General features: G+C 35.4%; 1 protein-coding gene across 3 annotated transcripts in view; it reads left to right on the forward strand.

Annotated features, from left to right (window-relative positions):
- The window catches only part of SLC39A12 (solute carrier family 39 member 12), a 69,661-nt gene extending 58,947 nt beyond the window's left edge, over positions 1–10,714 (forward strand). For all 3 annotated transcript variants that reach the window (XM_055332543.1, XM_055332544.1, XM_055332545.1), the window contains one exon: positions 10,364–10,714. In XM_055332543.1, the coding sequence (XP_055188518.1) occupies positions 10,364–10,492 (129 nt within the window). In that variant the 3' untranslated portion in view covers positions 10,493–10,714. The remainder of the gene's footprint in view (positions 1–10,363) is intronic.
- Positions 10,715–11,570: the final 856 nt, after the last annotated feature.

The raw sequence follows: 11,570 nt of genomic DNA on the forward strand, positions 1-11,570 counted from the left end.
ATCAGTATGATTTCTTCCTTGAACGTTTGGTTGAATTCAATGATGAATAACCTTTTGGAGGATTATTAATTCTTGATTCATTTTCTTAAATAGATAGAGGCATATTCATATTGCATTTTAAAAAATATTTTACTTATTTATTCATGAAAGACACAGAGAGAGAGGCAGAGAGAGAGAGAAGCAAGCTCCATGCAGGAAGCCCAATGTGTGACTCAGTCCTGGGTCTCCAGGATCACACTGTGGGCCAAAGGCAGGCGCTAAACTGCTGAGCCACCCAGGGATTCCCACATCGCATATTTCTTCTTGTGTGACTTTGGCAGTTTTTAAAAGAATTGATGGGTTTCATCTAGATTATCAAATTTGTGGATAGAGAGTTATTCATAGCATTGCTTTATTATGTTTTATTGTCTTTGGTATTTGTAATGATATCATTTTCATTTCTGATATTAGTAATTTGTGTTTTCTGTCCTTTTCTTAGCCTGGATAGAGGCTTATTGATTTTATTGATCTTTTCATAGAATCAATGTTTGGTTTGGTTGATTTTCTTTATTGATTTCCTGTTTTCAGTCTGATTGATGTCTGCTCTACTGTTTATTATTTATTTTCTTCTCCTTACCTTGGATTTAATTTGTTGTTCCTCTAGTTTCCTAAGTTGGAAATTTAGATGATTGATTTTAGATCTTTCTTTCTTTTCTAATACATGCATGCAATGCTGTAGTTTCCCTTTACTCACTGCTTTCACTGAGTCCACAAATTCTGATAATTTTTATTTTTATTTTCTTTTAGTTCAAATACTTTAAAATTTTTCTTAAGATTCCTTCATTGATCTTTGTATAATTTAAAATTGTGTTGTTTAATCTCCATGTATTTGGAGATTATTCAGCTACCTTCCTGTCATTGATTTCTAGTTTAATTCCATTATTATCTTAAAGTAGACATTGTATGATTCCTAATTTTCTAAATTTATTAAGGTGTGTTTTATGGCAAAGAATGTGGTCTATGTTGGTGAATGTTCCATGTGAGCTTGCAAAGAATGTATATTCTCCTGTTGTTGAATGAAATAGTTTATAGATGTCAATTATATCTAGTTGATTGATGGTGCTCTTTGATTAAACTGTGATCTTACTGATTTTTTCCCGGCTGGATCTGTCCATTTATGGTAGAGGAGTGTTAAAGTCTCCAGTTAGAATAGTGGAAACATCTCTTTCTCTTTTCTGTTCTACCAATTTTTGCTTCACATATTTTAACACTCTGTTGTTAAGTGCACACACATTAAAGATTGTTATGTCTTTTTTGAGCATTGAATCTTTTATTTTCATCTAATGCCACCTTTTTACTTGATACCATTCCATGCTCTGAATTCTGTTCTGTTTGAAATTAATAAAGTTATTGCTTTCTTTTGGTTAATGTTAGCATGATATATTTCCTTCTCTGTACTTTTAATCTATATGCATCCTTATGTTTAAAGTGGACTTGTAGACAGCATATAGTTGGGTCTTATTTTTTTATCGTTTCTGAAAAATCCTTGCTTTTTTTCTGTGTATTTAGTCCATTGACATTTAGAGTAATTGTTATTATAATTAGATTAATATCTCCCATATTTGTTACTGTTTTCTAATCGTTGCCTGTTGTTCTTTGTTGCTACTTTTGTCTTCCACATTTTTTCTTCCATGTGATTTTAATTGAGCATTTTATATAATTCCATTTTGACACATTTACTAGCTTATTAATTTTACTTTTTTTTTAGTATTTTAAGTGGTTCCTCTAGAGTTTTTAATATACATTTACAACTAATCCAATTCTGCTTTCAAATAACACTGCTTCATGGATAATAGAAATACCTTATAATAAGAAATTATTCTGGGGATCCCTGGGTGGCTCAGCGGTTTAGTGCCTGCCTTTGGCCCAGGGCGCGATCCTGGAGTCCCGGGATCGAGTCCCGCATCTGGCTCCTGGCATGGAGCCTGCTTCTCCTTCCTCCTGTGTCTCTGCCTCTCTCTCTTTCTCTATGTCTATCATAAATAAATAAATAAATAAATAAATAAATAAATAAATAAATAAATCTTAAAAAAAAGAAAGAAATTATTCCTAGTCCATCCTTCCCATTCTTTGCATCATTGCTGTCAATCATTTCACTATTATATAATCATACATAAAAATACACACACACGCATACATAATCAAGTACATTTTTGCTATTATTGTTTTAAATAAGCCATTATCTCTGATCAATTAAAAATAAGAAAAATAAAAGCTTTTATTTTACTTTCACTTATTTACTTTCTGATGCTCTTTCTACCTTTTTTTAAAGATTTTATTTATTCATGAAAGAGGCAGAGAGAATAGCAGATACATAAAGAGAGGGAGAGGGCTCCTGCAGCAGAGATCCCAATGCGGTACTCAATCTCAGGATGCCAAGATCATGACCTGAGCCAAACAAAGTCAGAGAGACTCAACCATTGAGCCACCCAGGTGCCCCAGTGCTCTTCCTTTCTTTATGTAGATCCAAGCTTCTGCTTTTGTTATTTTCCTCTCTCCAAAGAACTTCATTTAACATTTTTTTTTCTGGCAACAAATTTCCTCAATTTTTTGTCTGAGAAAGTCTTATTTTCCTTTCATTCTTGAAGGTTAAGTGTGGGGGTACAGAATTCTAAGTTGGTAGCTTTATCTCTCAACACTTTAAGCATTTAACCTCACTCTATTTTTGCTTGCATAGTTCCAGAGAATTCAGATATAATTCTTACCCTTGCTTCTCTAAAGGTAAAATTTTTTTTTTGGTTTTGTTTTTTTGTTTGTTTAATCTGGCTTCTTTCAAGGTTTTTTCTTACCTTTGTTTTTTTAAAGTTTGAGAATGATATGCCTATGTGTAGAGTTTTGTGTTTTTGTTTTATGTTGTTGGCATTTATCCTGCTTGCTATTCCCTGAGCTTCTTGCATCTGTGATCTGGTACCTGACATTAATTTGGGGGGAAATTCAGAGTCATTATTGCTTCTAATATTGCTTCAGGTAATAAGGTAATATTTTTTCCTCTCTCTTCTTTTTCTGGTATTTCATTACACCATTACACCTACATTACACCTTTTCCCTCCTGGTTTGGATATTGTATTTTGGGTTGTTGGGTTTTTTAGTCTTTTTTTTCTCTCTGCTTCTCAGTTTTGCAAGTTTCTACTGTCATATCTTCAAACTCAGAGTTTTTTTCTCAGCCACATCCAATCTAATAATGAGCCCATCATTCTTCATTTCTCTTGCAGTGTTTTTGATCTCTAACATTTCTTATTTATTAGAATTCCTATCTCTATGTTTTTATAACCCACCTTTGATTGCTTATGTTGTCTATTTTCCCATTAATTCCTTACCATATCAATCATAGTTTTTGTTTTGTTTTGTTTTTTAATTCCTGGTTTGATAATGCCCATTTTCCTTCTGTATCTCACTCTGGTTCTGATGGGTGTTCAGTCTCTTCAAACTGTGTTTTTTGCCTTCTAGTAATTCATGTTATTTTTGTTGAAAGGATGACATGATGTAGGGGGTAAAAGGAACTGCAGTAAATAGTCCTTTAGTAATGTAATAGTAAGGTATGGAGAGAACAGTAGCATTCTATAGTCCTTTGATTAGGTCTTGGTCTTTTGGTGAGCCAGTGCTCCCAGATGATGAGCTTCTTGTCTCCTCCCCCTTTAGGTGGATGAGAATGGCTAGAGGAGGGTGAAATTGACTATTTCCCTTCCCTAGGTATAAACTCTGATAAAACCCCAGCAGTGTAGGCTCTGATAACATAGCTTTTATAAGGGAACTCCTTGTTAAGATCAAAATCCTCTGGCATCTCAAAATGGTTCCTTTATCTCCCTCCTGATAAAAGCATGAGAGGATTCCCCCACCCCCCAATATTCACTGTGAAAATTTAGTAGAGCTCTTGGCAGAAAAATCCACAAAAGTGGAAATTAAGACTTAAGACTGGATCCCCCTAGAGTTTTTAACTTTTAGGCTTGTCTACACTAAGCCTCTAATAATTTGTCAATTACAGTTTGCTTCTCTACCCTGCCACACAAATTTCTGCTTGTAGGTTTTTGCTCAGGTAAGTTGTGATTCTCTGTATACACTTGTGTTTCTCTCCAATGTTTGGGCCAGCCATTTGACCTCACTTTTCTGTTATATCTGAAAGAGCTGTTGATTTTTCAGTTTCTTCATCTTTTTACGTGTTGAATGAATTGGTGACTTATAATCTTGTATGACATACCAGAAACCAGAGGTCTTTGATGTTAAATTTTTAAGTATATTGTTTGCGTATGCAAACAGGAAATTGCAGATTTGGGAACCAAATCATGACTTTGACTAACAAATTTCCATTTTGTTCTCAGATGTTGGTCTTCTGCAAAGACACAATTAAACTCTTCACAAATGTGACAGTAAGAGCAGTCCATGGAATATGTGCCCCAAGAGAGATTAAGCCTTATTAGGACAGCCTATAAAATAAGTTTTTGAGGTTTTCTCTCTCATCATATTTCTTAGGAACAAGAGTGGCTCCTCTTAGCAAATGCAAATGTATACCTAATTCAGTATGCACTATGGATTTTAGGGACTTTCTGAAAAGAGGGTGGTATGTCAGTTATCAAGGGAGCTTCATGAATGGAGAAGCAAATCATCTCCCTTGAAAGTGGACAATGCCAAAAACTATTCCTGAGCATTCCTGAGAGAGGAAAAATATTTGAATTACAATCTTACCTTCAAAAGAAACATCACTGAATGTCTTCAGTAAGTGAATGTTGAATATTTATATTTAAATTGTAAATTTTTCATAATGAAAGGACTTTGATTTTTTTAGTGCTTTTTTTGAAACACTGGATGCTGAACTTTCTTTTTCACTATGTACATTTATGATTCATACTGAAAGTAAATGTTGAAATATCTAGTGAGAGATCTTTAACACCAACCATAAACCAGTTTCAGATTAAGGGTGGAAGTAGACAGAGAAGGCTTTGCATGGCAAGACTGAGCTTAGAATTGTAAAGAGAGACCAAAGATCTTAGTTTCAGAGAATGTTTTATAGATCACCCTCCTTTGTGATTAGTTTTTCCTAGTACATAATTACTACATAGCACATGCCTTTAGAATTTATCCAGTTTCTTGCCTGGTGGATTCTAACATTCTCTGTGAGTATTCCTTTTAAAACTTTAGCTTGACTATGTATATAGCTATAAGCACTGACTCAAGTGTATCATTTACTTAATATCACTTTCTAAAATGTTCAAAAATTCTAATGAGCCGTTGGTCATCATATCTACATCTCAGGTAGTTAGAATTATAGGGGTCATTATGTGCAGACAAGTCAGGTACTGTGTAGGCTTGGTGCATCTCAGGGAATTTCTCTGCTGTGTCTGATTTAAATTTGAAAACAAAACAAAACAATGGCATGATAAAGGGCTATCTTTTAAGTAAAGATTTTTCTTCTTCTTTTTCTTCTCCTCCTTATCCCTCTCTCCTCACCCTCTTCCCCCTCCCCTCCCTTCCCCTCATCCTTCTCCTCCTCCTCCCTCCCCCTTTGTCGTGGTCATTGTGCCTTTCTTTCTTTCTTTCTCTCTCTCTCTCTTTCTCTCTCTCTCTCTTTCTTTCTTCTTTCTTTCTTTCTTTCTTTCTTTCTTTCTTTCTTTCTTTCTTCTTTTTTCTTTCTTCTTTCTTTCTTCTTCACCAGAAAATTACTATCATGTTTTGGCATCTGCTGATTTGAGTTGGGGAACTTGCTAAAAAAGTAAGTTACTTTCCACCTCAAGGTTTCCAAGTTTCTGGTAGAAATCTAAAAAAATATATCTTAGCTCTATCTCTGGGCAAAGGTATTTTGCTAACATTTCTTCTCTTTTTTCCTGACCTTTTTCTTCATTATTCACATGCTCTATCCAACATTTCAGCCCCTCTAGTCTTAGGATAAAAGAAAGTTAAGATCTGTAAAACTGCTCAACAAAAGAATTTAATTGCCCTCTCTTGAAATCCAGGGAAAATGGGGAGCACTAAAACTGATGTCAGAATTTTTTTTAAAGAAAAAACAAAATACATACCCTTGGAAATAAACTCTATGGATCTTTATTTTCCTTCAAAATTTACTGACTGCAATGATAAAAAAAAATACATAAGTAAGTGAAATGTGGCAGACGTTGTTGAGATTTGGCATTTTATATATGGATCTTTTAGAAAGACTTTTTGTAAGACTCTCTGGTATTTGGCATTTTGGTGTATATCCAAGAAATATTACAATTTACATATTCATCCATAATTATCCAAAAAAGAACCAAGTATTGTCTCAAAAGCAAGCTTAGCTGGACTTTCTTACCAATCTCATTTATGTGCAGACATGAAAAGTTCATATAGACAATCCAGAATAAGATGATCCATATCACAATGAGAATCTCCTTAAACTTTTTCTGAAATGTTGATTTTCTCTGTCTATTTCTATAGGCTTACAAAGTAGTCTTTTTTCAGTAGCTTTTTTCAAGTACATGTGGTCTGCCTTGAAAACAGAACCTAATAACATATCTGTTATAACAAAAGCAGTATGATATCTATATGTTGCACAATATATTTTCTCTATGTTTTTATCACATGCAATGACTTTTATGTTTAGTTGTACATTTTTAGCATTGATATTTCCACTTTTTTCTAATTAGGTAGAAAGGAATTGGTCATAATAGAGATGAGTTTCAGGTAGAATGCTGGTCTTTACAGGTCTTTGAATGTCCTTGTTAGAAGGTAGGGGAGAGGGGCATCTGGGTGGCTTAGTTGGTTAAGTATCTGTCTTTGGCTTGGGTCATGATCCTGAGATGGAGCCTGAGTTGGGCTCCCTGGTCAGTGGGGAGTCTGCTTCTCCCTCTCCCTCTGCTGCTGGCCCTGCTTGAGTTCGCTCTCTCTCAAATAAATCTATAAAATCTTGAAAAAAAAAAAAGAAGAAGGTGGAAGAGGGACACTAACTGAGAAGGCACTTGGAGAATAGAAAATGAAGAGGCCATTCCATTTAGTTTACATAGAATCTTATACAGGGTAATTTACTGACAGAGGGTAGGGGTGGGGGGATTGGGCAGGCAATGATCCACAGCAGCCGCATAGCTATTCTCTGCAATATCCAGACCTTAGGGCACAGATTATATAGAGTGAGGGGACACACAGAAGGGCATTGTCACACATACCTCAAAGGACTTTCCTGCCCCTAATTAACAGCTAATCTTTAATTAGATCTTGGGCATCACCTGTGCATCAGGAAGGAGGAATAACTATGTTATCTCTAACAGATTCAGGGGAGACCAAAACAAGCCTTCCCCAAATCCCAGCCTGGGTGGGCATTTCTAAGGTATGTATTAATCTCCAAGGGGCCTGGAACATGTAGCCCCAAAGGAGGTCACTGAGCAAACATGAACATGATGGAGGGCCAAAGATAGAGCCAATATTGTCTGCACTCCTACAGTCCTCTACAGTAATGAGATGAGCTGACTTCTTGTCCTAGTTCTGACATCACATCTATATGACTTTGAGTAAGTCATTATCCTCCTTGAGCCATTATTTCCTCAAAACTAAAAGGAGTTAATAGTTTTCTCTCCTGCAGGATTATGAGGAGTAAATGGGACAATATAAGAAAGCACATGGTAAGACAGATGTAAATGAAAGTAAGTGCTGCATAAGACTATCAGCCCCAGCATCCTGGAAGACCTCAAGGGAAAGATGAGCTGCTGGAAGGCACACCTACATGGATGGCAAGATATTGTAGAGCCAGTTCTTTGATTAAAAAGTAAAAAGCAAAAAAAAATGCCCCCCAAAAAGTAAAAAGCTGGAATCTTGTTGCAAAATTTCCCAGAAAACATTGAGTTCATGTGAATGGTGGCTCCTAGAGTTGTAAAATACTCATGATGTTTTCCTGTGGATAATGCCATCCACATACTCAGAATATAGAATTCTTGGTGTTCTTCCTGGGAGTGGGTCCACTGACATAGCCTAGAAGCCCTTATAAACACATTTATTTAATGCTACCATGTGTTGCACACTACAAACCAACAGATGCTCTATAAATTTAGGCCGGTGAAAAAAACAATAGGTCAAACAATTGTTTTAAAAATTGTGGTATTTTGATTTAGTTGGGACAGAAGCTAATTGGGATTATGAACGACATCCCAAGACACTAATTTAATCTCTGCAGTTTCATGTTGAGGCTATTAAATCTACCTAATTAAGACCTACTTCTTTCCAACTGAAGATTCTCAGTAGAAGTTCAAGGCAAAGATGGAATTAGAAAATGAGCTTTCTAATGTGTAGGTTAAGACATTGATGGTTTGAAAATATATTTCAAGTTCTATCTGTTGAACTAGAACCATTTCCACCACCATGCTTTATATCTTGTCTGTTTTTCTCAACAATTCACTGAAAACCATCATGATGGTTCAGTCAGTTATTCATATTTTGTGAGTACTTGCCCCAAAAAATCTTTTTAGAAATTACTTCCACTTCATCAGAGATGAATAGCCAGGTGGCACTAGACACAGTAGACATAAGGTAAGCTGTTAAGTCATCCATATCTTCCGATGAATATTAATTACCTTGCTTGAAAAACAAGAAGGTGAGGGAACAATGCAATGTCTTAGTGTATTTGGAATTAAGGTTAATCAAAGTTTGAGCCTTTGACATAAAATGGCATAATTGTGTCTCACAGATGGTCTGATATACAAATTATTGAGACAGAAGGAAACTGGCCACCTACATCGTCTGTCTTTGAAGTCAACTCTTGGAAATTGCTTATAGACTGTTGAGAATCAGATGTATTGGGTAATTTTAATGCCTGTATCTTGTTAATCCCTCAAGAGTACCATCAATTAATTGCCAGCTTTTTGGGAACAGTATATGGATTTTCAAAATGCCATTTAAATGTATAATAGATGATGAACCATACAGGGTTACTCTAAAGAAGCATGGTTAACCTCATGTTTAAATATGGCAGAAAAACACCAAAAGGACACATATTTTGTTTAAGGTCATCCACCCAGGACAGCATTTTTGGATCTTACTTTGCCTTTTGTTCAACTCATCCATGTTAGGGTGTGAGAGCAGGTCATAATCATCCTAATCTTAATTCTGTCAGTTTATCTAGTTAAAAGGGAGAAATACCCAAAGAGAGCACTCAGAATACTCTTGTACAGACATTAAAAAAAAATGTCAACCGAGCAAAAGAATACATCAACCTTTTTTGCCATGTACCTAAAGCCCTTGCATATTTTATATTTTTTTTCTGTAAATAATCCAGTAGTTCTCAAACAGAAGTGATTTTTTTTGCCCCCCCTCAGGGGACATATGACAACATCTAGATACATTTTTGGTTGTTACAGCTGGGGTCAGGTACAGCTGACATCCATCCGGTAGAAGTCAGGGATCCTCTAACACACAGGAGAGCCCCCATAACATAGAACAAAGAATGATCTGACCCAAAATGTCAATAATGTCATTGTCAGATTAAGTCTTTCCTCCATGTTGACTTAAGCCAGATTTCCAATGGAAATGACCATGTCGTACAAGAGATACACTCACTCTCATCTCCTCAGGATGAGGGATTCAAAGGAACGTGAGATGAAAACATCATGGGGATGAAAGATACAGCATAGGGAACATGGTCAATGGTATTATAGCCTTGTAAGTTGACAGACGGTAGCTACACTTGTGAGCATAGCCTAAGGTATAGAGATATTAATTCACTATGTTGTACACTCAAAGCTAATGGAACAATGTGTGTCAACTCTACTTCAATTAAAAAAAAATACAAAGAAAAAAAGGACACGTTGAGGTGCTTCCCCAAGATACCCACAAGAACATTCTCCTCTACATGGTGTTGAAGTCATTCCACTAACGATACAGCAGCCACTTGCCTCTCTGAGAGTCACGTACAGTCTTAGGGCATGATGTCTTTATGATTCTAAAGGTCAGGAAGACCTTGTGATCTCTTTGAAAGGAGACAAATGTGTACTTTGTACCAACCACTGCATTTAACGGCTTCATAAACCTAGCAGAACACTCAAAAATAATACTTTCAATCTGTTATCTATTTCACATTTAAGTGCTTTCTGAACACAGAAGTAAAAAGTTCTGGGTTTGCTTTCAGCTGATCACTATGTCATTTTAAGACTTCTGGCAACCCCTAGGATCCTTCTAACCACAGCCGAATGACTTAATTTATCTTACATTTTTAAATTTTGGTCAAGAGTAGGTATTAAGCATTTTGTAACTGTTTGGGGAATTTGAAAGGTTATTAAGTTCTGAATAACAGAGCCTCTCATGTTTTCCCACCAAACTTTTCCCAGCAGTGAATATATCTGGATCTTATTCTGGTTTTTTATTCTTTTTTTAGCTTCCTGAAATGACTCATGTTCAAACACGGCGACCCTGGTTGATGTTTCTCCTGCAGAACTTTGGATTGACCCTAGGTTGGCTTTCTCTCTTGCTGCTGGCTATATATGAACAAAATATTAAAATATAAGTTGAGTCTCAAAATCCTTCACAAATAAATTTATATGGCTTCATTTTGTTGCTTTTGTTGAAAGTGTCGATAGTGGCTTGTAAATTAAGTCTTTTTATCTTAGAGGAAGGGTGTATGTCTTTTAGTTCATTAACTTATTAATTTTATGATGCACTTTTGTTTTAGAATATAAATGTCAGGTTGTCCTCAATTGAGATTTTGATAGTAGAGCCCAGCACCCTGATGGAATTCATATCTTTTTTTAGGAATTAGTAAATTCTGAATTAATTCTGGTAAATTTTCAAACAATATTGTTTTGCCAATAAGGAATGTTTGAAGCAGATAGATGCCTCTTGGGATCAAATTGGCTGCAACTTCTTCTATGTCAATAATGTTTTTCTTCTTGTAAGATGATAAGCCATAAGCAAAATAAATTACAAATAAATGTAATAAAGTCTAGTGTTGATGTTATGATTTGTATGACCTTCTGTTACTGGGTGTCAGATTCTGAGTCAATCCTTATAAAACCAATATAGTATTTTTCACCTGGAAGCATTACCCACAGGCTCATGAATGCTTATAAGTCAGCAAACTCAGGAAGCCTAAAGGATAATGGGTCAGCGTCTTATCTAATCACCAAGTGAAATCTATTCTATGTAAGGAAAACTGGAAACAAAAAGGGAAGTTAAGAATTTTAAGTAATAAAGCTGCAGTGAGGCAGTAGATCAATGCATAAAGTCACACAGATTCATCAGAGTGTACTTATGGATCTAATATTACTGACAATGTGATATAGTTTGTATTTGCTTGAGGAGACCTAAACATTGTTCATGAAATGTTCAAGCAGCATTACTGACAACCCGGCAAAATTATTAAAATAGAAAATAACTCTGGCTTTAGTTATTTTTCTTGGAAAACAGTGGCCTAATATTTTTCTTTTTTTTTTTAATGATATATCTTGACTAGGGAAAAAGCCCATTTTTCTGCCAAAATGACTCATGACAATCAAATACATCTCTTGCCTCTTTCTTACTAGTAGGCAGATACTCTTTGGCATGTCCCACCCAAGCACAGTCTTTTTCAACCACCTTTATTTGAT

The sequence above is a fragment of the Nyctereutes procyonoides genome, unplaced genomic scaffold (assembly GCF_905146905.1).
Source record: "Nyctereutes procyonoides isolate TBG_1078 unplaced genomic scaffold, NYPRO_anot_genome, whole genome shotgun sequence".
NCBI lineage: Eukaryota > Metazoa > Chordata > Mammalia > Carnivora > Canidae > Nyctereutes > Nyctereutes procyonoides.